This window comes from Zonotrichia albicollis, chromosome 4 (assembly GCF_047830755.1).
Source record: "Zonotrichia albicollis isolate bZonAlb1 chromosome 4, bZonAlb1.hap1, whole genome shotgun sequence".
In the NCBI taxonomy this organism is placed as follows: domain Eukaryota; kingdom Metazoa; phylum Chordata; class Aves; order Passeriformes; family Passerellidae; genus Zonotrichia; species Zonotrichia albicollis.
This window is the reverse complement of record NC_133822.1, coordinates 45,156,903-45,183,376: the sequence shown is the minus strand read 5'-3', so window position 1 is coordinate 45,183,376 and position 26,474 is coordinate 45,156,903. Positions and strand designations below refer to the sequence as shown.

At 35.0% G+C, this 26,474-nt stretch overlaps 1 protein-coding gene across 1 annotated transcript in view; it reads left to right on the top strand.

Annotated features, from left to right (window-relative positions):
• PTPRQ (protein tyrosine phosphatase receptor type Q) overlaps positions 1-26,474 on the top strand; it is a 130,544-nt gene that overhangs the window by 38,460 nt on the left and 65,610 nt on the right. Inside the window, exons 27-41 of the mRNA XM_074539671.1 lie at positions 102-315; positions 1,975-2,127; positions 2,244-2,423; positions 3,228-3,335; positions 5,735-6,016; positions 6,745-6,927; positions 7,596-7,697; positions 9,968-10,088; positions 13,795-13,955; positions 15,479-15,624; positions 22,556-22,709; positions 23,195-23,485; positions 23,702-23,977; positions 24,743-24,894; positions 25,996-26,137. Of these exons, the coding sequence (XP_074395772.1) occupies positions 102-315; positions 1,975-2,127; positions 2,244-2,423; positions 3,228-3,335; positions 5,735-6,016; positions 6,745-6,927; positions 7,596-7,697; positions 9,968-10,088; positions 13,795-13,955; positions 15,479-15,624; positions 22,556-22,709; positions 23,195-23,485; positions 23,702-23,977; positions 24,743-24,894; positions 25,996-26,137 (2,665 nt within the window). The remainder of the gene's footprint in view (positions 1-101; positions 316-1,974; positions 2,128-2,243; positions 2,424-3,227; positions 3,336-5,734; positions 6,017-6,744; positions 6,928-7,595; positions 7,698-9,967; positions 10,089-13,794; positions 13,956-15,478; positions 15,625-22,555; positions 22,710-23,194; positions 23,486-23,701; positions 23,978-24,742; positions 24,895-25,995; positions 26,138-26,474) is intronic.

Sequence of the window (26,474 nt, the reverse complement as noted above, 5' to 3'; positions counted from 1 at the left end):
GTACAAACATACAAGCATCATTTCTATATTACATATAAATTCAATTATATAATTTAATGATGACTAGGTTTGTACTTTATTTTTATATTTCTAATTTATAGTATCTGATTGACTCTTTGGAACCATACACAATAAATGAAAATATCAAACTTTCTTCTACCCCTTGGAATTCAATGGAAGCAGACAATGATTTATATGAAGGTTCAGCTGAAATGTTTTCCAGCATTCAGACAGCTTCCCCAGTAATATTTACAAGTGTATCTGGTGATAATTTCCCTGATATAAATGGAGCTACAGAACTACATTCTGCTTTGGGTAAGATATTTTAGGATATTTTTCTACCTGATTCTTTGTGCTGAAGGACCCCCATCACTGTCCCAGATATGATCTTTAGCACATGGTTCAAGCAAACTATAAATGGGTCATTTGCTGGAGTCAGATTTTTTTACTACCAAATAACCTTCTGAAGCAAATGGGAATGCCACACAGGCAGGAACTAGCCCCTTGTCACCCAGCTGACCTTCTTGCTAGTGAAAGGAGCACCCGAGAGCCATCAGCCAAGCTGCATAGACAATCAGTTATTACAGTTGCCAAAGCAGGTGTGATTGTCAGGGATTAACATATCTCCAAGCCCTTCAGAGACCTTGATTTTTCTAAGCCTTTTGACTAATAGGTTTTCAAATGTCAGTGAAGGTAAATAGGTCAAAAAGTTACAACTTTGCTGTATGGGTTACAAACAGGTGGAGATGACCCCATGACATGGTGATGTCGTTAGTGAGTACACTTGTTCTGTATTATCAATGGACCACTGTTTCTTTACCAAGTATGGATATTTACAAATCATTAAGCAGCCCTCAGCTGACAGGCAGGGATTTCAAATATCACTCAAAATTTTTACAATGTTTTGGACAGTGGGGAGAAAATATACTTTTTGTTTTTTAAAAAATGATTTAATTAAGTCACTGAATTCATCTATATGCACCAGTATCTAAAACCAGAATTTAATCCTTTATTTTAAACGACAGTGGATATTTTCTGTGCTGTGTTAATCCTGAAGAATCTTCTTTGTCGTACACAGGAAATGCACAGCATTTAAATGTAAATCTTCTTTTTATGGCCTCATTCAGTTTGAGGTATTGAGTTGCTAAAAGATGTCTGTGCTGCTGAAAATTTATTTCAGCCAGTGTCTCTTGTGATCTACCATCCAAGTATTGTTTTATAGGAGTTATTATAGTAGTTAAAGCTGTTGACAGCCAAATTTTCAACAGGGCCTGATGTTTTTTCAATGCCCTTATTTTAATGCCCTTCTCACTGAATTCTGAGCCTGATATTCAGGTATGTGAGGTGCCCACACCTTTTCATGTTGCACTGGCATAATGACTATTTTTTAGCAGATGGTTTTGTTTAACACAGTTGGATTGTGGCTGACTTTGAACTTTATTTTAGAGTGCACCACTCTCTTTGTGGGCATGCATGGCTTCATCATTCTACTGACCACAACTCTTCTGGTAAAAATACCAGCATGAAGGGATCTGTGAAGGCAGCCTTTCCAAGTATTGTTGTTCTAGCACCATTGGGAAGGCAAGGAAGATGGAATTTGTCTTTCTTGATTGAAACTATTTAAAACCCCTCAAAAGCTCCATCAGTCTAGGAGCCATTGCTCTGAAATCACTGGAGAGACTAGACCTTATACAAAAGTACTGTTTCCTAGCTTCTAGAGGATTACTCACAAAACCTCACAATTCTACTCATTTTACCTAAGCCTACCTATCTATTGTACACTGAAAAGGGACTCTCCTTTGGGGAAGTTAAAAGGTTGAATGCAGACTTTTCTTTTTATTTTTATAATTGACATATAAATTAATTCTTTGAGAATAAAAAAGTTCCAGGTTGCCATGCCAAAGTGAGTTTAGAATGAATAAGAAATAAAATTACTTTATGAGTAAGCAACAATTTCTCTCTATTGACTCATAGATATTCAATATAACATCGACATTTTGGCTGAAGAACTGTCATATGTTATAAAGGGCCTCACACCTTTCACAGATTACACAATTAGTGTGTCTGCTTTCACTGCTGTTGGAGAAGGACCACCATCAGTTCTTACAGTCAGGACAAGTGAACAAGGTAAACTGAAACTGGTATTACCAAAGTTGACATATATTAATTATTTATTTCACTGAATGTTTGAATTTTTTTACTTATTTATTTACTTACTGTATGTTCTTGTGTTTTTGTTTAAGTCCCAAGCTCAGTACAAAATATATTTTACAAGAATATTAGCTCTTCCTCTGTCTTGCTGTATTGGGATCCTCCAGCAAATCCTAATGGGAAAATCACTCATTATACTGTTTATGCCATGGAACTGGATGCAAAAAAAGCATTTAATGAAACAACTTCAAACAACAGCTTACTTATGACAGGTATGGTGTCATTTAATTAAAAAAATATAAAAATTTAAACTTGCAAGTTAATTTTACAAACTTATTTTTTCTAATTTTATATTGTAGCCATTTGAAATATATGTGGATCAAATCTCACACATTCACACACGTTCACACACACACAACAAAACTGCATATAAAACCAAGGTTGGGACCCTACTCAGACTTGTCTACTGTGGAGGAATATGTAGGGTATGTGAGATGGGAGAAGAGGGCTGGTTAAGACAAACAGTAATTTTTTAAATGGTACAAGCAGTAATCTGTGAAATGGATTTCTCCTTGGAATATTTGCCTCAGTCTCCTTTTTCCCCATAGGAAAATATTCCTAAATCATCAAGTCTTTTTCAGATTTGCGTGTTTTTTTTCACAGTATTTATCTGACATCAATAACAATTTTCTTATTTTAAGGTAGTATTCTTTATAGTAATTGAAGCAAACACATTCTAATAGAGTTTCACTTATCATTGATGCTAATCAGAATAATGCATGCTGATTAAACCCCCATATTTGGATGTTAATATATGTATCCTTTGACATACTTGACAAATTCTTTTGGCTATTTATGGGGTTGAAGCTGCCTGACTTACTTCAAAATCTGCTGATTTAACTGCATGCTTGTTTGACTGTCACCAAATAAACAGTATTTTACATATTCTTTTAGCATGTATCAAAAACTCTCAGAACAGTATCCAGTACTATAGTTTTATAGGTAGCTATGGCAAAAGAAGTCAACAGTCTTGCTATGAAGTTAAGAGTCAAGATGTTTTAAATTAATCTTTTCAGGTTTAAAAAAGTACACAGATTATAAAATGAGAGTCACAGCCTCCACCGCAGTTGGAGAAAGTGCTTTGTCTGAAGAGAACGAGGTGTTTGTGCGAACCCCTGAGGACGGTAATGCACTGTTTGCAATGATTTATTTTCTGTACTGACGTTTGTGTCTGTTCAAAAAGAAGACTATCACACACACACAAAAGGGGGAACAAAGTGTATAGATAAAACCAATGTTGAAATTATTAGTCTTCTATCAGGCAGTGACTTCATTCAGATAATTTTTAGGTAAGTGCTAAAAAAATAGTAATGAAAGCTGCGGCATTACCTGCAATCAACTAATTTCAAATGTGATAGACAAATGGAAGGAAAGCTGCAGAGCTGAGGCTCCTCTCTCAAAACAATGTCCCTAGCACTCATCTAAATAATAATCTTTGTGATTCCATTTTATTGTCTTTTTCTTTTTATCACGTGTAAATTAGGTTGGTTTTGAAGCATATGGGCATTTCAACAATTCAGAGACAATATTTCTATTTGTAGGCAAAGATGCTGATAAAGTGAAGATTTTTTTAATGCTGAATATAATAAGCAGTTGTTTTTGTATAGCTTTTACTAATTTTGGGACTGCTCAATAATTTTAATGTCAGGTATAATACTACATTATAAAGATTTTTGAATCTTCCTTTTTTACTTGCAAGGCAGTTCCTACCCATGAAGGCACTGGGGCAAGAGCTGGAGTTGTCTTTGTCTTCTGCAAAGAAAACATGGGAATTTGATTTGCAGAGCAGAGCCATGAATGTTAGTCTTTTCTTGTTTGCATCAAGTTTGTATTTTCACTGGTTTCAGCGGTTATTTCCAGGTTTACTGAAGTAATCCAGAGGGTGGTTGCCCAATTTTCATTAATCTCTATCATTTTCAAATGTACTATAATACAAGAAAAATAATTGAGTGTCAATAAAGGAGGGAAAACAGCTACAGGATTAAAAATCATGGGTAATTTTGAAGTTTAGGTGACTTGAATAACCACACAAAATATGAGATTAAATGCTGAAACTTAAAATAGTTGTAAATCTTTAAAAAAATTATATTCTCCTATGCTTTCACTATTTTTACAGAGGAAAGGCATATCACAAGGGAAGAAAATTACTTATATCAGTATTTTTCTCTCTGAAAGCTTACAGTCCCTTGCCTGAGAGTGTTAAAGAAATTTTTCTTAGTAGAGTTTCTCTGTTCAGAGCCAACAGCCAACTGTTCATTCATTCGTAAAAGAGCCATGCAAGGCTTGAGGAAACTAGTGAGAAACCCATCGAGAATTCTTGCCTTTTCTTTAAGGCTATCCATAATTGTTTATCTTCTTCTTCTTGTTTAGCTTTCCTGAAGTAGTTCAGGCTGAGATTCATGTGTCCTAATTTTAGCCCAGAAACATAAATTTGTTTGACTCTTGAAAGGAGAGATGCCTCCAAATAAAAGATTCACTACAACTGTCTTAGATAACTTGCATTAGGATGGAAGAAACTAGGCTGTTGCATTTAAATATTTTACCATGCCAGATACATGGCAAAATACATTTAAATTAAAAATTAATCTTCTTCGCATGGGAAATATTCATGTGGGCAGTCTTGTCATCCAGAGAGCAGTGATCTGTTACAGTTAACACTTTCATGTGCTCAGAAATCAGGAATGAAAATGATTTGTGGGACCTTTTAGGCAAAAAAATTCATAATGACTTCTGAAATATCTTCAAATGGATATTTGTACACAAACTGAATCCTATTATTCTGAGTAGGTAGTATATTTTCATATTGATTTTACAGATTATTTCAGGGGTAAAGTGGTGAAGCCTTCAGAGGAATCAAAGTTGACATTCAGAGCTGATTTTATTCATAAGTGCAGCCCACTCACTTCTTCAACACTTCCATGCCTTATTAGCACACTGGAGTCACATGAGCTCATACATTGCCAATAGATTTAACCACACACCACCCTTGAGCTGGACTTGCTTTGTGCATGACCTTCACACCAGAGTGTGCAAGATTTACACAGGGTTCTCTAAATGCAATTTAGTTACTCTGCATGGAGGCCCTCTCTTGGTTCAATAGTTGATTAAGTACTAAGGGTGATTATTTTCAAAGAAAGCAGAGGACATTAATCCAAGTTTAAAGAACTGAATATGAGGAAGACAATGAGAGGATTTGAAGGACCAGTCTGCATGAGACTAGTAGAGAGAAGAAATTTTTTTTTATAATAAGTGCAGTTTCAGATAGATTTGGAAGTGGATGAGAAAAGAAATTCCAGAAAAGCTAAAGTGTCATAATGCAAAAAGATGCCTAATTTTATGGGTAAAAAAGAGACATATCCAAATTAACTAAGGTAAAAAGTGGAAAGGCTTTGAGAACAAGATTTAGAAAATGAGCGTAGCCCTTTTATTACAGTTAGGATCCAACGCCAGGATCCAATAGGTTTATGATCTCAGCTCTGTATTCTTTATTTGAAAAGGTTTTTTTCTGATTTCTGTGTTGCAGAACCAGATTCCCCACCTCAAAACTTAGAATTAATAAATGTAACTGCAACAGAAATAAATCTGAGATGGTTACCACCTGAGCAGCCTAATGGTCTCATAACTCACTACGAAGTTCTGTACAGTGATTCCAACAATTTTTTTATTAAAAATGCCTCATCTACAAGTATATCACTAAGTGAAATGAAGCCATATACTCTCTACAACATCTCAGTAAGAGCATTCACCAGACTTGGCTATGGGAATCAGTCATCTTTTCCGCTTCTGGTCAGAACTTCTGAAACTGGTGAGTACTTTTTAATGAATGAAAAATTTTGACAAGAAGTTGCTTCATGATAACCTTTGATGTCCAGGAGATAAGTTTCAATAATTTAAAAAGTATTTCCTTACTTTGCCAGGCAGTGAGTTTGAATCCCATTTTTCTCTTTTCTAACCAAAGCAAAAGAGCAAGGCCAGGTGCTTGGTAAGGGATGGGGAGCCAAGAGCCCCGGGGTTCCCGGGCCAGATGAGCAGAGGTGTCACTAGCCAGGACTTGTCTCACCACCCTACTGCAAAGCACATGGAGCAGGCAAGGTGGGGCAGCCAGGGCCTGTCTGGAGTGCCAAACACCTCCTGCTGATGCAGCAGGTCTGAGATCAAGCCAGGAAAGAAATTTCACAGCTTCAGTGACAATAACCAAGGCAGACAGAGCCCAGTGCCAGTGGGGCAGGCCTGCAGTGGGAAGCCAAGCTGAGGCTGGGCTGCTGTGTCAGGCAGGGACTGGATCAGTGGGACCATGGCCAAGCGCAGCCATGACAGCGATGAAGATGAATTAAGATGATTTCTATATTTTTTTAAAGACTTTGTTGGTATTGTGTGTGTCTAAGTGTTTTTGATCTTCAAATTCAGCCTCTTTAAAAATGTATTTCATTAAAAAAATAGGATACAAATCTGAATCTGTTTAATTGAAACTGGTTTATAAGAATTCTTTCCAAATCAATGAAACTGACTGAAATCTAATTTTTTTTCTTCTAGTTCCTGCGTCTGCACCAGAAAACATAACCTATAGAAACATCTCATCCATGGAAATTGAATTATCATTTTTTCCACCATCCATTCCCAACGGAATTATACAGACCTACACAATATATCTCGTGAGGGCTAATGGCACTGAGCAAAGGGTTATAAACACTACCCTTCTGACACTACGTATTGCAGGCCAGTATATAATGATCTGGAACTTAGGGCAACTGTGAGTTTTTCTGGGAAGTATGCAACAGACAGAGATATCTTAGTTCATTGGTTGGACCTGATCCTTCTTGCCCTTACAGAAAGTTTTTTACTCCCTGTCCTGAAAAAATAACTTGTGTCCTGTCATAATGTGGTGAAATGGGCCTCAAATGGTGGAGTCTAACATAAATTTCATTGTATTTTAGATGATTAAAGTACAAGGAACTTCAATATCATCTTAACAAAGGAAACCTTCAAGTCACCTGCATATCTTTCTGATCTTATTCTGGATAAAAAAATTCCTTTTCCACTCAGCTTTGAATCTTTTCCTAAGTTCTGTCATTATTGCTGAGGTGTGGCACAGCAATTAATGCTGGGAGCTCAGTACACTCACTGCTACGTTTTCAGACTACAGCCAAGGACAAACTGCAAAGCATTCTAGGAATATGAAGTATAAACTGGTAATTAGGGCTTTGACCCTTCTTTTGCCAAGATTTTGGTGTTCCAAGCTTTCCCAATGCTTATTTCAGTCTCTAATGACACAGATCAGTGTGATAGGCTTATTCACCACTTCAAAAATACTTGCAATCCATTAAAAAACTAATTTTTTCCATTGAATCATTGTTTTATCGAATTATTCTTTTTTGTTTGTTTAGATTTAAATAAGTATACAGAATATACTGTAGAAGTGTCTGCTAGTACCACAATGGGAGAGGGCGTTCGTAGTTCACCTCTGCATGTACTAACTGCTGAAGATGGTAAGTCAGAACAGAAGTTTCAGTGCATCATTTTCTACCTGTATTCTTAATTTATTCTTAAACTTCATGTCAGATACTTTTAAGTCTTATGCATTTTTGTTGGAAGTTATATCTCTCCATTTCTATCTGTAACTATGTATCTACACACAAACATATTTATCTACCTATCCATCTATCTACCAATATATTTATCAGGACAAGCTGTATGAAATGCTGCAATTGCTGTGCCTGGACTTTTAATCTTACCAATATCTTATGAATCTGAAGTATCTTAATTTACTCATGCTATTTTAATCTAATACATGACATGGTAGAATTATTGTATTTGCTTTTTCAGTCATGTGAGACCTAGGGAAAGGGAAAACCACAAAAATGCAGTTTGAATGGTCCAGGGACATTTCTGTGGGGTTTCTTGTATTATTCTAAGCAGATGCACGTACAGGTACACATAGATAGCTATGAAATTATTAATAATATGAAAATGCCCAAAGTCCATCATCTGTAGCACCGGACTTCCAAATTGAGCTGGGGCATGTGCAGCCTGAGGGTAGAACACAGTTGTTGCAAACCCTGCTAATTTTTACAGTGGGTCACAAACCAGCAGAGGAACCTTAAAATTATGCTTGTACTTTCAGAACACAATGTTGTAGTGCAAAGTTATCATTGGTCACCTTTTGAGTTTCTGCAGGGGAATCCTGAAAAAAAAAATTCACAGCAAAAATCTTAACTTAGGTGCTGTGAGTGACATTTTGGAAAAGGCTGTGTCTGTTCCTCTCCTTTGCTTCAGCTGGAAATCTCTGGGAACATATCTAAAGGGGAATTGACCCAAGCAACTCATCAGCCACACTGTCAGTAAAAAAACTTTGCTCAAGAGTTATTTTGCTGGAGCAGACTAAAAAGAGCTAGATTGGATAAATCAATTCTTTTAGCAGAGATTATTTTTATTTAGACCAATGTAGTTTGTATTCTTTAGAAAAAAAAATAATTCCCTGAATAAGAATTGTAGAATTAACTAGACATGTCAAAAAGATGACACTTGCCATATGACAGATCCTTTATTGTATAGTCACTGAGGATAATATAACAAGTAAAACACAAAATACAGATGTCAACATTTTTCACCAGTAAATACACTCACTGAATGCAGTGAACCTTTGTTCGTGAAAAAAATATTAAATAGTTTTTCTGTAATATAAGGAGTTATAAAACCTTTATGCCAACTTTCAAGATAGTGAAAGGAACAAGAAGTGAAAAACAACAATATTTATAATACACCACATGTTCCGTATTCACAGGAACACAGTGTTCCAAGGTTCAGACCAAATGTTTCATAGATTTGCTAATAGTTATGCTCATATTTTCAATTTTCATGCATGACTACAGCTATGACCTGAATTTTTAGTGCATGATGCTCTTTGGTTTAATTTGAGAAAAACAAATGCAATTCTAATATTACTTCATAGTGATGCATAGGTCCATGAATCAAGATGCAGATAAAGATTAATTTCTCAATAACATGCAGATAATAAAGCAGTATAATTTATGCATGCATTCGTTATTTGTCCTCAGTAAAATTAATAAGAACCTTAGAACAAAGACAAACGTGGTCTAACATTTTCATTTATTTACAATGTTTCCCTGCAGAGCTGGGGTATAGTGTCATCTAGGGATCATCTTAAAATTAATTTTAGGGATCTCAGTCAATGCCTATCTTTTCATTTGCCCTTGCAACACATTAAATCTATGAATGTGGTCCTTGTTTGATGGAGTGAATAGATTTTACTGCTGTCTACTATCCCTCAATTTTATCATCTCTCAATGCCATGCTTATCCACTTTTCCACCTTTTGGCACTTCGTATAATTCTTTACAGCACATTCTTTTCCTCAGGGGAACTATTATGCTGTATTTTCATGTGTTCATATCTATGAAGCTCTTGCTTTTATTAGAAGGGGAAAAAAATTACAGCAATGTACTTGGGCAGTAGGTGAATCACTGTGACCTAGCCATTGCTCTGTTTTCTCATGAAGTACTTTTTCCATTGAATCACAGAAACAGATGTTCTAACAACACCATGCAAAATCTTCTTTTATCATCTGTCAGAAAAAGGAAAAGAAGCTGTGCCTTAACTTTATGGGATGGATACTGTACCAGGGTGGTACAAGGTTAACTTTCTATCACAAATAATTCAAACCCTAATTAAGGATGCTGTGTATCCCACCGATCCTAGCTGTTTAACAAGGTGTTGTGTCCTATTCTCTCATTTTACAGCTCCAAGTTCTCCTCCACAAGCCCTCTCTGTAAAACAGTTGTTGGGTGTCACTGTGAAGTTGTCATGGAAACCTCCACTGGAGCCAAATGGAATTATCCTCTATTACACAGTTTGTGTCTGGTAAGATTTTTCTGCAAGTACTTCTGAGGATAAATGTTAATCTGTAACCTATCAGGAATGTTAGGTTTTTGTTACACAATATGTTGAATACATGTTTTGGGAGAACAAATATCCATCTCCAGCACTTAAAATACTGGACTTCTTTATATGAAAATTCAGACTAGCAAAAAAAATGGGGGAAAAATTTCAGCATTTCATAAGCATTTCCAACATCTTTTTCCAAAGGTTATGCTATAGTAAGTGAACTCAGAATTAAACTAGAGCATGATGCCTATTTCCATTATATTCTGATTAGGCCTGCTGCAAGGCAGGGTGCAAACCTATGCTGAATTGTCAAGGAGATTTGAAATAGGCTTAAAATAGAGAAATGTTGCCTCCTGTTATAGACAGCGTGTAAGAGCCATGTTTAGAGGTTTTGTATGTGCTATCAATTATGCCTACTGTTATATTTTGTATTTATTACATTCATTGCAAACACATATTTTTAACAGATACTTTTCATTTATTGTGTTCTAGTTTTTTCTATCTAACCATTTCTATTATTTTTTTTTTAGTCCTGTCATATTTTTTCACCTTTACACAGGAATTTTGCTACTTTAAAACTTGCAGTTTCTGTCCTATTCCTTGCAAAACATAGTTTGGTCTAGCCATGTGACATCTCTTCAAAAATCTATATCTTCTACTGGAAGTGAAAATGGTTTTTATTGATCACTTTTAATATATTGCATTTATGTTTTACCATTTTATTGCCATTGCTAAGGTGCAGGGAGCAAATACTAAAGTGCATAAGACATGAACTAGATGTGCAAATCCTCAGTTTTTATGGACATACTGCTCTTGAGCTTACATTATTTTATTGTTATTTGGGGTGGGGTTTGGCCTCAGTTACATTTTTTTTTAAAAAATGATAATTTCTAGTTAATTTGATGATAAAGTGAAGAGGAGAAAGCTCTTCTTTCCAGAAAAGTAGAATTTTTCTTCTCTTGTTAGTTCTACTCTACTGGGAATGTATGTTGCTCTTTAAAATAATGACTGTCCTCAAGCTAGGGAAAAGTTACTTTATGATAAGGGCTATGGTTTTGATGCACTCTGTGTTCAAAGACTTGAGGTTATGCAACTTTGCATCCTTATGTTCCCTTATAACTTACTGCTTTTATTACTGTAAGAAAAGGTTTAGACAGAATTATTTTAAAAAAAGAAACAACTCTTAAAATATCCATATTTCTAAATATTGCAATTAAGCAACCACATAACTTCTTGCTGTAAGCCTTGCCCCTATTCTTTTTGCTCTGTCTTGTCTTTCCTTACTGTGCCATACCTAAATTTAGGCTTTAAGTGTCATGTTAAGGCAAGGACATTGGAGAAAAACTCCCTTTGCCTTCAAAGGGGTCATAACTTCACTCCTTCCTTGGCAGGGAGCAAGGGGTGTGGAGGAAGGAGAGTAATTTGAAGTATTTAAAAGAGTTGTCTATACAGTTTCATCAAATGCCTTGCCGGGGGAGATTTGACAAGGCAAATTGTCATGCCATATAGTTGCTGCTCTTGGGAGGTACTCAATATATTCTGGAGGAGACTGTTAATCCCAGTGCTTCTCAATGAAGCTGAAAGGAGAAGGTTACTACAGTTGTTAAATAAATGTTCCTTCACTTCATTAAATATTTTGCAACAGTTATAGAGAATTTGGTAAGCTTTCTTTAGCTGATTTGGAACAAGAATACACAATCAATAGAATAGAAAGGGTGATGTTTGCAATGTTTTCGGTTATATTTAATGGAATTTGTCAGAGGACAAGGTGGTTTTGGGTACTAGTAGATAGTAAAGCAAATTTCTTCTTTCCTTGAACCCAAAAACTCATACTCCTTTAATGTAATTTTTGAGTATTAAAGGTGCAATTAACAAAATTGCTGAACTTGTATGTAGCTATTGTTTTTTGACACTATCCTTTTCTGCAAATTTTTGTGAGATACTTATTGACTAAGTCTATTTGGAGGTATAGATTTTTGAGACAATATGGTACCTGTCTTTGTCAAGTGGAATTATGCAATTTCTTAGAATCTGTGTTGTCTCCATTTTTGAAAAAAAAAAAAAAAGTGTTTAAAACCTTATATTTGTTTTTTTTTCAGTAAAATTTCTTGGCATAACTTATTCTGGTAGGTACTTCCTCACTGTCTGTGAAGGCTGCACTTGCTTTGATCAGTGTTTTCTTATTTTTATTGCAATCTTTGTAGCTTCTAAACAGAATCAACTTCCCTTGAAATACTTCAAGTTTTTTCTCTTCTTTCCGTGCCTGGTTGTGGAAATGTTTTTTGGCAGCTCATATGTAAGAATGCAGTTACTCAGAGTAGAAATGTTCACAACACTAAGCTGTGGATTTTCTTCTTACTTAAATTATAACCAGATATGTATTTCCATACTAAGAATACATTGGGCAAAGATCCAGGAAAAAATGTCTTTCTTTGTATAGAGTTTGATAACTGCAGCTGCAATCTCTTGTAAATTTTAGTGACTATTAAAAATGTCAGAAGTTTGGGAAAAATGTAAATGTTAACTTTCTCTGTTACCAAGAGTGTTTCCCATGTCAAGTGACATTCCACTCAAAATCTGAGGGTTAGGAAGGATTTTTTCTTTCATTCTCATACATTTTCTCATTCCAGTGGTTTTTTAATGTAACCTTATTTCAGATATATTAGATGGTGATCTTTGCTAACGGGACAGTCATTCAGTTATCAAAGGATGAAAGTCTAGTAATTTTGAATCACTTTTTTCTTTTTTTTAGTATTAGAACACATTGTCATTTGTGAAGAGTTTCACAATGATTTCTGGAGCAAGATACTTGCTTTTAATTATCAAATTATCATCTCTGTATGAAATCCTATTAGAGACACAGGACACCTACTCATACAGAAATCTTTGAAGGAATGGAATGTTAGGTTTTTATTTTCCTCCTATTTCTTTCTTAAAAGATTATGTTAACTTTACAAGGAATATAACACTTTTTGAATTCAAGTTAGTTCTTTCTGTACCTTATTTTACTTTCTGATAATCATTTCATACCTATGCTAATACCAGTGTTTTATTAATGTTACATCTTGCAGTCTTTCTAGGCGGGTTTTGACCTGACTGGAGTTCCATTCTGATCCTCTGCTACATTCCACCAGAATTAACTCAGCACCAGCTAATTCCTGTTCCATATCATCATCTATTATTCCATTTATAACTTCAGCCTTCTGACCAATTTCACAGAGTCACAGTAGGGCATGCTCCCTGCTATAATCTTTTTATATTTCGCTATTCCTGTCCAGGGAGACAGTTTAGTTATGCCCTACTGTGTCCTTCCCAAGGGTTCCACATATCCACTTGAAAGCAGTTAATAGATAGAAATACTTCTCCTTAATATTTCATGTAACCATTGTCTTTGTGATGTAATTAGCAAACATATTTCTGTGGGGTTTTGGGGTGTTATTTTTTTTTTAAGAAACAACATGAAGAGCCCTACTGTGATGCGATGGTACAAAAGTTAGCTTTTAATCATAAAAGACAAAAATTTATCCTAGTCTCTTAAAAACCTAAATTACTTGTATTTAACACAATATTGCATTTTTCATTTTTGTTACAAATGCTGTAATTATATATAGAGAGAGAAATGGTGTGTATATATAGAGAGAAATGGTGTATATATATAATTAATAAAATAATTTTTCTTTAGGAATAAAATGTCAAAGATGAGTGTAAATGTAACAGAAACATCACTGGAATTCACAGACCTAGAATATAACTGTGAGTATAATGCTTACCTAACAGCAAGTACAAGATTTGGAGATGGCAACATAAAAAGTGATACTATAACATTCAGAACTTCTGAAGGAGGTAAGCTTATAAACAGTATGAATCTTTATTTTCATTCAGCCTTAAAATTCTGTGAGACTTTTTTAAGTTAATAAGGCCACTGAAGTAGAAGTAACATTTGTCTTGTAAAGGACAGACATTCTACCTGTCTCTGTGGCTCTATCTTTGTGTATACATGTATCTATGGCTTTATAAAATTATGAAAAATATCACTACTAATTTACCAAGAAAAGAAAGAAAGAAAAAAAAATTTCTGTTTAGGACAGATAAGATCAAAATAATTTCTTTCTAAACTTTGAAATAATTCGTATTATTTTTGTATTATATCTTAATAGATCCTTGTTTTAAGCAGCTAACAATTTCTGATAGGGAAAATACTTCTTAGAGTATCACTTTTAAGTCTGAAATATTTTTAATTTGAAAATGAACACTGTCAGTGTACATTGATTTGTTAATTCCATTTAAATAATTTTATACTTCCAACATGGAAAGTGATTCAGTTTAAGTTTTGTTTCTGGTTTTCCATCAATCATATTGCTATAATCTGTTGAAAAACAGATAGTATGCAGGCATACTTCAGAATCAACCTGCACAGATATCAACAATTCCCCAATACACAACCACTGGCAGGATAGCATCCCTCCAAAATCTATCTACATCATCAGGTTGTAGATATTCACAGTTGCTGTTGAAACTGGTATGGGAATATAATTTTACTTTATAGGGACAGACTTTAAGGAACTGGTGCTGGGGTTCCCCCTCCAATTAATATTTTAATATTTTACACAAACTAGAGCAGCACAAAGCAAGAGAGATACATAACTCATAGTGTTCAGTACTCTACTGCAAGTTCTGTAGAGCACTTTCGTGGATGGTGAGAAATATGGATTTAAATTCTCCTAAGCTGACTTAAGGAATTGAATTTAACTCTCCTACATCACTGTGTTACTGAGAAAAACCATATGCTGCTATTCTTTATAAATAGGAGGAGGGACTAATGGAAGAAGGCTTACAGAGATCTTTCTGCACATTTAATAGGATGAGAAAAGAGGAAAAAAGATAAATTATCATACTGTTCAAACTTAAGTAACTTGTTCACCTGCATGAGTTGGGAGCCTAAATTCTGTTTATAATCAGAGAGAAAAAGGCTTTAAATTTAGGTTTTGTGAAAAAAATAACTTTTTCCCCCCTAGTAACTATATTTGGAGTATAGACACGTAACTCAGTCAACTTCCATGTCTACAAATTAGGTTTTCTATGTGCACAAAGCAGTAAGTACAGGAAAAATTCTATAACAAAAATCTTATCTGTTTAAAAATGCAGCTAAATACAAATATGATTGAAAAAATGGTTTAAAAAATCATTTCACATATACAGTTTTAGTTCATTATTTTGTGAAACAGTTTCTACACCATAATCAGAAATACATTTTATTTGCCATAGGATGTTGTAAAATCTACTACAGTGGATGAACCTCCGGTATTAAGTGTAAAAAACCTTGAGGTACAAAAGCTTAAGTTATGCTAAAATTAACATTTTTGCAGCACCAAGTGATCCACCAAAAGATGTTACATACAGAAACCTTTCTTCCACATCAATAATGCTATTCTGGTCTCCTCCTCAAAAGCCTAATGGAAATATACTGTACTACTCAGTTTATTTCAAAAACAACTCAGGAATATTCATACAGGTAAGCGTGTTTTTATATTCTTTTGTAGAAGTAAATTAAATGTTCTAATAATTACTTAAAGATGAAATCAGTTTTGTAGTTATCAATAAATTGCTTTTTCATATTTCCTTTATCATGATGTAGATTTTAAACTTACAAAGACAGAAGTACATCTTGTAATCATATGTTTTACATTGTGCATCTCACTGAGCATTCATGTCATATTGGCATTAATGCCAATAGGTTTTGTGTAATATTCCATTATGCAAAGTTTATATGTAAATATATATATATATATGTACACATACACCTAATATACATACACACTTTGCATATGTAGTGGATAGACTCAAGACCCACTACATGCATGGCACACCCTCAAGAGTGTTCTTTTAGTCTAATCTGTCAATTTCAGTAAATTTCTATTTCTGGTTTTACTTTTTAATACATAATGGTATAGTATTGAAAATATGGAGGTAATGTGAAAGTAAGGAATGCTTTTTTTTCATATTTTTCTTATTCTCAAAAGGAAATTACTGTTTAGTATATTGAAGCAAAGATTGTTATTCTGAAGTTAAAGCTTAAAAGAGAAAATCCTGTAAATAATATTTTGGAGATATATTTTAATTTAGCTTTTTTTCCTGATGCTGCTTTCATCCTTAATTATGCACTCCACTTATTAATTGTATATAGTCTTTTTATTCTACTTGCTGTGAATATCTTATAGTACAGAAATATAATAAGAGAAATAAGCTTCCTTTACAGTTTTTGGGCCACAAGTTTTACACATATAGAAGAAAAACAAGAAATATAAATTCATTTAGAAAATTATGTATGGAAAACAACCTTGACTGCATAAATTTATGATCAAGATATATTTAGGGTGAGGTATGCACGTTTTTGAGGATAACTAGAAAAAATATTCACAAATGTTAGACATAGCTGTGAGTGAATAATTGTTGACATACTTCAGTATATACATGTGTGCAGGTATGTAGTTGCTGGGCACTGCATAGTTTCAAATGCAAGCAGGACTGTGCCATGAATTCACATTCTGATGAGATTAAAATCAGGGCTACAGTTCAGATCAAAGACACTCTTTGCACACACTGCTATGGCAACAGCTTTTTTCTTAAATCTCTTTAAGAGATTTAAGATGTAAAGTGGACAAATCTAAGATTTAAGTGGAAAAACTTTACATCAGTGCATCACCTGAACCAGCCCACCCTATGAAGGACACTTCAAGCAATTTTAGAGTAGGACTATGGACTTGGACTATTCCTGCCTTTAGGAAGGTGTAACTCTGAGATGAATGAGTAAGGCAAAGCTGACACACTGAGAGAGAGAGAGAAAGAGAGAAAGAGAGAGAGAGAGAGATAAAATCCCCCAAGATGTGCCCAGGATTCTGTAAATAAAGAAGGAAGATAGGGAAGATGGAGCACAGTAGCATTGGCCCAGCAAGGTGAGGGTCCAGTTTTATTATCATGTGATGTAGTTAGGCCAGGAAATGATGGTGGCACAAGTGGAAGTTAATGCTACTTTGGCATATTATGTGTTGTCAGGACAAAAGTGCTGACAGTAGTTCTGTCAGCTACTGCTGACAGTAGTTTTACCTCTGTGTGTGGAACCTACCATTTTCATCCTTTTGACTTTGATTTCTATTCCATCCCTCTGCCCTCAGAAGATAAGTTTCAGCTGCTGTTGCATCTGTCTCTTACTGCCCATGGGATATGAGCATTAATCTCTCAAATCATAATCAAATCTTAATCTGTCTACTCTCTTTAACTCCTTCTGCCCTTCACGTTGTGTCTGCTCACTGTTTATCTTGGCAACTACCTAATCTACACTACAGTCTTAATCTGCATTCCTATGGATGCAAGACAGATTTCAAACAGGTGAAAAAACCCCAAATCATTTCTGTCAGGTATTTTATATTACTCCTTTTACAACAGAGAAATGCCTGTGTGAAAGTCAGCCTGATGTGTGATTTTTTATATATATATATATATATATATATATATATATATATATATATATATATGCATATGATATATACAGACAGTTGTAAGCTGCATGAGTATGCATACATATAGCTTACAGCTTTCTGTAACTTAGAACTATAACCATGTAATTGCTGGGTCTGCTGCTAAGTTTTGTATTGCACATATTTGGAAAGAAAGAATCCTTGGCTGAAATACTCTGTGTCAAAGTCACCATTCTGATTATATTTAACCAAACTTTATTTTCAGTTGGAGAAATTATACAGGAGAATTGAAAAAGTGGGTGATCTTTTCACATTTCACATTTTCACATTGCAGGCAGCCATTCTCTACCAGTCTTTGCGTCTTTGTCAGGACATAATGCCAGAGGTCCAAGTCTTAAAGCATAACTTCTAGATGCCTGAATAAACACCCTTGCTGAAGAATATCAAGCAAATTAATATTTCCCAATACTCTCATAATCTGAAATAGATACAGAAGTCATACTAAACTATTCTGTTTTCTCAATTTATCACTGTCTGTGCTATTCTGTTGTCTCAGTTTATCACTTCTCACACATTCTCAAAATGCTCAGGCATATTAAAACCTAATCAACATAAACCACTGACTATTAATATGTTAAAACTAGGAAGTTAGTAGTTGCATAGTGAAGCATTTTGTTTAGGGAAAAAATGCCCAAATACAAAAAAAGACCTGAGATAAAAGATGCAGTTTACTCTCTGACATGATGCAGAAATTTGAGTTTTCTGTCAAAAAGGGAAAATTTATGTACCTTCTTCAGTCAGAAAAATAATGTATAGTTTCTTTGCTTTACTGGTCTACATGAAAAATAACACTGCAGCTGTCTAGTCAGAAGGCCTGGGTTGCTCAGACCCAAGGTTCAAGACAAGAATAGCAGAAGGAAATATTTAGTGATGGAGATTAGATTTAAGGATTTTGGTAGATGAGTGGACTGTTTCTATAGGGATGCTGACAGTTGTAAAAGAAAATGTGTCAGAGAGGGAGGAATGGCTGGTAGCCAACTAGAATAAACCATCACCTGCATTAGGCTAAGTTCCAGTTCAGCATTATCTTTCATCTTCTGCTGTCATAGGTCTAGGGAAAATGCTACTTCATGGTGTATACACCCTGTCCCAGTGCAGTAAAGATCTGACATGTATGCTGACAAAGAGTGCTTCCTTCACAGATGACATGACACTGTGCCTCTTCTTCACCTCACGTCTCTGTGACACTGCTGGGTTCCTACAATTTAAGATTTCACTCTTTGCAATAGCAGCTTTGCAAGTTTTGCTCCACGATGCCTTGCCTGGTGCTTGAAGCAATCATCGTGTCCATATTCTCAGTCCTAGCCACGAACTAAATCAAAGACTCAATGGAAGTAACTTTCTCATGGCTAAATGTGAATCTACGAAAGATATCATTGGCTTGAATGAACTCCCTTATTCAATCTCTATATACTTCTGTTTTGATTAGCAAGAAAGTGCAAAGGTGCTAATTACAAACATAAATATATGCTTCAATAAATTTCCCCAGTGTAGGAATTTCAGTACAGATGAAAGCTGTCCTACTCTGACAGACCAGACAGGGGAACCAGGGGTAAGGACTGAAAAAAAGCCTATGATCCTTCTAGCAACTGAATATCTGACCCAAATCATCCAACCTGTACCTCAAGCCAAGCAAAATGGATATGACTGGGTACAGCTCAGAGTGAAATTCAACTTGGTCTACCCCTGGGATCCAGACAAGGGATGCAAACAATGTACTATGGTACTTAACAATCAAACATTTTCTTCAGCTGTATGACCAAAGTAGGGATAAAAAGGGGAATGTCTCTACAATACACTGCAATTTTTTAAAAAGCTGGTCTCAGAATGGTACAGCAGACAAAATGTAATAACTTCACTTAGGTTTTTAATGGAACAGGGAATATTCCACTCCTTGAAGGATGGTTTGGATAAGACTTCACAGTATCACCACTCTCACCTGATTCCCAGAGTCAAGTATGTGATCCTCTGACTCAAACAAGAATGCAATACAATGAACCTAAAAAAGAAAACAGAACAGAGGTAAAGCTTAACAGTGAAGATGAGCATCACCATGTTTTCCTTATACAGCTAACTACAGTTTTATGCCACTGGAAATGTCTGCCACTTCCTGAGGTGAAGAAGATACTAGTTTCTGCTGACACTTTCATGGCTTGAGTGTATTGCTTACACTTAGCTGCTTTTAATAATCTGATACTTTGCTATGTCAAAACTTCTTTCATGTATGGATGAAGAAAGGGACAGAAGGAAGAATTTCTTCAGCTGTAGCCAAAGATCCTAAGCTGTTTGCTTTCATCTACAGCCACAGTTAATTGTAAAACTTCCTAAAGTGTTCTATCCCCAGGGTACAATTAGTACAAGTTTCATCTTTTCTCAGTTTGTACCCACACAACTCTTCCTGCTCACTGTTACTCTTAATTATGTGCTCCTTTTTTTTCCTTATATTTTGGAATTTTCCTAATATTTTTTCCTAATATTTTTTCATATCAGTAGTTAGAGATATCTCCTTGGGGTCCTCACAGTAAAGGAATTACTTCTTAAAATTGTTTTTGTTGACCCACCAAAACCCTGTTATTCCTGTTGGTTCACTGAGTCCTTAACTGCCAGACAGCTGCCTAAATTGTAAAGGTCTTTTCAAACTAAGAGTTGAATTTTCAGCTGTTCATATCAATAAACTCCCATTAAATCTAGGATCAAAGCTTGATGTGGTAGGCTTGACATTTTTACCTTAAAACTCAGGTAATTATTTAAGGTCTTATTTTTTAAAAAATCTGATTATTACATGTTATAAATTACTAACTTTTGCTAACAATAATAATAGTAACAAAAAGAGGGTATTAGAATGCTTCCTCTGGGCCAGATGATGTTTTCTGTCATACCCTGCTTGAGTATCAGTGTTTAACTAAATACCTTAGAATCTGATCCACTGTTTCCTGTATCTTAACTTACCAAATATAACACAAAGCTCTTTCCAGGCTTTTTCAGTTAGGTGTGCAGCTAGTATGAAATTCAAACTACTTCTAGAAAAAAGTCATATATTAAGGTGGAATTTTTTGTATTTTGACTGATGTTGACTTCACTTAGTCTATTGGGCAAAACTAACACTGTGTTTATAGTCATTTAATGAGTGGATACTCACACATTAAATAAAAATGAATTATACTCACAATTTGTGCAGCTTCTGTTCTGCATTCAAAACAAAGGCTTAAGTTTTCATTGCCAAACTGTTTACTTATTTATGTTATGTCAGTACTAGTGACTGCAGGCAAAACTAGGTCTTCAAATACAGATATAAAAATCTCAGGGAAAGTAATGAGAGTGTGACCTATAGTTTTCTGAAAAAATAAAAATATTTTGCTCATACAAAAAATTTGTGAAGTGTTGCATGAGATATATAAATTGATATGTGACAGACATTAGTGACAGACATAAAGATTGCATACTGAACTATCAGTTTGCACAGTATGGATTCAACTGTGTGATAAAGCATATCAGGGTGACTTCTTCAATAATAACTTTCCTTATGAGAAATGTAATCAATTTTTCAGCGTGCAGTTTTAGCATTCCTGTGCTTATATGTGGTATTTCTAAATTTCAATACCCAAATATTTCTGTTGCCTTTCTCTTGCATTAGTAAGTTTGCTCTTACAGCCTCTCTTTTTCAGAAAAAAATTTCCTTGAAAGCTAACTTGCTTTTTAAAGAAGTGGAGGGTGTGGATTTGATCTAACACCAAAAACAGGGGGCAGGTGAAATAGCTGGAATTCATCAGGAGGTTGGACAAAATCCATCTCATCCTGAAAATATTTCTGTGTAGAAAAGTTAGGATTTCTTTGGTCCTGAGAAGTGCTGCCCATGCCATCTGCTCAATAGGGCAATGTGGCTGCTGGACAGAAATGCTACTGGCTCTTTGAATCAGCACTGAAGATTTGACTTGCTACCCAATGCTTGAGCTGAATATGCTGATGGGCAAAATGACTTCTCAACAATTTTCAAACCATGAACCAAACTGTATTGGATCATCTAAGTCAGGTTTCTGTAAATCAGTGGATGATTCAACACATTCAACTTCAACTGATTTGAACTTATGTGGTGTAGCTGAACTTACATAAATAATAGCCTTTATATTTTGTCTTTTCCTCTTCCAAAATTGTTGATTCTAAATAGGAATGGCCTCCTTAGAGGTGCTGATCTGAGCACTAACTTGTTGCCGTAGTCACAGTATTAATGACATTTTTTAATATAGTTCAAAAGACACTGGGACTGGGTCCTTCTCCTATTCTTTCTGTAGCAAGTAGCTACACAGAGGAAAAAAAAATTCTGTTGATGCCTTCAGTTTAACATGAGTCCACTCACTATAGACATTTCCTTAGAGATAATGGCATGGTGTTACTGCGAGGGACAACCAGCAAAAGGAACAGTTTATCAAGGGGTGAGATGAGATCTCTGCCACTGAAAGATTTGAGTTCAAAATCTACTCTTATAAAAATAGATTAAAGAGAGAGACGTCCTTTGATTTGATTAACAATGATCAGCCAAGGCATGTGTGGTTCATGTGTGGTAGCAGATGCTGGTTTTTTTGTTAATTTTCTTGATGAAATATGGATAAACATACTGCAATATTACAGTTTTAATCTCTGAATTGGCATTCAACAATTACAAACAATAGAAGAAGCCAATCATGTACTCTGTAGTACTTACAAGGGGTATAAATAGACATAGTAAAATCAAGTATCTCAGAAAAAATCAGTACTCATTAGGAGTCAAAGCATAGGCTTATGTCTTCTGAGTGCTATGGTGAATCATGTCTGCTGCTGGTGGTGGTGATGGCTAAATGGGGAACTAGAAAGAGAAATCAATGAATAAAAAGCATTTTATGTGGTAACATTTTCTTTTATTTCTCTCTTTAGAATTTCACAAGTTATGGTAATGACAGCAATGTCAGTGTAGTGCTGGATGACTTGGCAAAATACAGCCATTACACTCTGTGGTTAACTGCAAGCACAGCATTTGGAGATGGAAACAAAACCAGTGAAAAAATAGATGTGTATACAGATCAAGACAGTAAGTTAATAACTTTTTTAGTGCTCATTGTATATCAGGGTTTTTATTAAATATTTATTAAATATTGTCTAACTTAAAAGTTATTTTACTGTTATGATGGCAAAGTTTAAAAAATACCATTAAATGCGGTTTTTGATGCTGCAATATTTATCTTTGCAAGGAAGGCATTTTGATCTGAGTCTTTCAAACTCTAGAGCACATAGAACATGGAGCACAAGCCTCTGTGGATACAAGCAATAAAATTATTGTCTTAAGCTTTCCTTAAGACTCTTTTCCTAAACAAATTTAACAGAAATGATTATTCATATATACCTTCAACCATTTTGCTTTTGATATTGAAACACAAATTATTTTTAAAAGTTGTAAAAAATATTGCAACTGACTCTTTCAGATTAATTATATTTGAGCAGTTATTTCTGGTTGGGGTTTGGATGTTTTATTACTGTAATCCATGCATTTAATTTTTTGCTTATTATCTCTCATAGTCCCAGAAGGTTTTGTTGAAAATCTGATCTATCAAAACATTTCCTCATCTTCTGTAAATGTAAGCTGGCTTCCACCATCCCAGCCAAATGGCTTAGTCTTCTTTCATGTTTCTCTAAGTTTAATGCAACTGGGAACCAGTAAGATATTATCTTTCCTTACTTACAACACAAGCATAATTTTTGATGATCTGGAGAAATACACTGATTACATTCTGAAAATCACACCAGCCACTGATAAAGGATCTTCTGAACGGCATACTCTGAGTCTTCACATAAGAACTGATGAAGATGGTAAGACTTTTTATTAATTCCTACAGAAATTATTAAAAAATCCAAATAGCTTTCTGAAAGAAAAAGATGGTTTATTTTTCTTGTTTCAGTGTTTTTGTAATACAGTGACACAAACAACTGCTGCACATTTGTATTTTAAGACTGTGAAATAGAATTTTTAATTTCATATTTTTCTGAGATTACAGTTGTTTTTCTCTTTCCTATTTCTTCATACAGTCCCAGAATCAGCACCTGTAATGAAAACATTTTCAAATCTCTCAACTACCTCAGTTATGCTTTCATGGGACCCTCCTGTTAAGCCAAATGGTATTATAATACATTATGATTTAAATTTGTTTGGGCCAGAAAGGAATAGCTCATTCTCTACTACCAATAATTTTATCATTTTGGAAGATCTTCTGCCATTCACATTGTACAGCATTTATGCAGCTGCCAGAACAATAAAAGGACCTGGTCCCTCCGCTGTGCTTCAGTTCTACACAGATGAGTCAGGTGAGCAAATTCAATTGTAAACAGCTTCAAAATATCAGCTCTATTACAGCATCCATCTTAGATCTGAGCATCAGACCTGTTGATATGAAGGATTAATATTCCATTGGTCTGTGAGGGAAGAGCTTTCAGGCAGAGGAAGCACTGCAAGGCAGGTGTTTCCTGAGTGCTCCTCATCCTGCCACAGTGCACAAGAGGAGGTCACATTCTGCACAGGATTACAAAAATAACCCCATGAAGAAATATCTTTTGCCTTTGGAATGTGTTATGGTTTGCAAAGTGTCAGGGATTTTGAAGCAAACAAGAGTACCTTTCTCTTCATCCCCCCTGCAATTGAAAAATGATAAAACATGGAAATAGTTCTGACACATTCACACAGTTCTCCTGTACATGGACCTCCTCTCCCCTGCATGGTAAATTACAGATCTTTTAAATGTATGATGAGTTGTGGTCCATATATGGGTGGAGGAAGTAAAGTGTATAGCATTCCAGTTATATATGTAATGTGACTTCTGAGAAATGTCTTAGTTCTGACAGCAGGGATGTTTAAGTGATTAATAGATTTGTTAGATCTCCAAGAAGATCCCTTGCTGACTAAACATGTATTCTGGATTAATTGAATTTGTTTCATGTCAAAGAGGAAGAAAAAAGATTGAAATAGAATTGAAGTACTGTTAGCTTGAACTCAGATGCAAATGTTAACAAAAGTGCCTATGTTCTCCTGCATGTACTGTTTTGCCTGAAGTATTTGTGATTTGTCTTTTGCAGTGCCATTAGCTCCACCCCAGAATTTGACCATTATCAACTACACCGCAGATTCTGTGTGGCTAAAATGGGATCCAAGTCCTCAGTCAAACGGTGTTATTATGAGATATAATTTTAAGATTTATCAAAACAACACTGAAAAACTAGTTTTTTGGGTATGTTTATAATTACGAGTGTATAATCTTTTAAAGTATTTTTTCATGCTTTAGGAAAAAAAAAGATATGGCAAATATTTTAAATGTCTGTTATGCTCCTAGAATTTTGAAGTGCCTATAAATTCCTATTTGCTAAGACAGTTTATTTTCCTTCCCCCTGTACCCGTAACTCAATTTTTCAAATTAAACAGGAAAAATAGTTTGGTTTTAACGTGCTTTGGGGTTCTAATGTTTTACTGACAGTGAGATTTATTACTCCTACTTGGTGCTTTAGTGTAAGCCTGATGTTAGAAAATGACAGAAGTTAGTTGTTTTGTGGCTACTTTTGTTTAACTATTTAGTACCTATGGACTTGCAAGATTCAAAAATTTTTTACTATCTTAAAAAATAGTAAAAAACTGTTAAGAGGTCTTCATTTTAAAAATATCAAAGAATAAGAACTGAGTAAGTTGTAACTGAAGTAGATACTATATAAATGTTCAGGGCCAGGCTGGGTGAAGCTCTCAGTAACGCAGTCTTATGGAAGATTCCCTGCTGACAGTATGGGGGTTGGAACCCAAACCTTTCTATGAATCTATAATTTTATGATATGCAAAATTTTAAAGAGGCTTAAATCTGATTGCTTGGGTGGCCTCAAGGAATGTTCTGTGAACTGCAAAGGCAGCAAGCTGAGGTCAGGATTGCATCTCAAGCTTAGATATATAGTGAGCCCTGTTCATCTGAGATACTTGTAAAAGCTGCAGGAAAAGACAATGCTCCAGTGAAGTCTGCTGTTATTCCCCATGGTGGGAGGAAGTTTCTTCCATAATGCCTGAAGGCCACTATGAGCATGTGAAAGAGAAACAGTGGATTCTACAGCAAGCCGCCTTTGGGAACACATTCTTAGGGTAGTTTCATAGAAACCACTAAAGATCTGTAAGGAAGTAGAAGGTGAGAGGGGTTAATGTGAAGCTGGAGATAGTTTTCACTATTTGAGAGCTACTCAGATTGGAAGACGCAAAACTATGGCTGTAAATTTTCTGTTCGTTTCAGTAGGTTCAAGGTGAAGGCTACAATGTTTCTAGAGATTAATTATGTACTAATAATATCTCCTGCCTTAAGAACATTTCAGGTTCAAACCATGAGGCAAACATTGTTGGATTAGAACCATACAGCCCCTATTTTATCAGTGTCTCTGCGTTTACCAAGCTTGGGAACGGCAATCAGTTCAGTAACGCTGTCCACTTTACAACGATGGAATCAGGTTAGATCTGACTTTTTACAAGCTGCAGTTCTGGCAGTTTTAAATACATTTATATTTGTTTTCCTTGTATGATTGAACAAAAGTCTTCCTCTTCTCTCCAAAGAAAATATAACCTAACACTAACTCATTGTCTCTTGCCTGTGTAGCACAGATTCACATTCCTATTGTAGACTAGGTTTGAAGTCTGATTTCGGAAGTGTAGAATTAAAAATGTCCTCATCTGAAATGAGAGGCTTACATGGCTACTATAAATCTTTTAATAGCAACATAGATAAAGGGAAGAAAATTAGATAGGTATCAGTCTTTGCAGATCAAAGCAATAATTCAGATCCCTGTG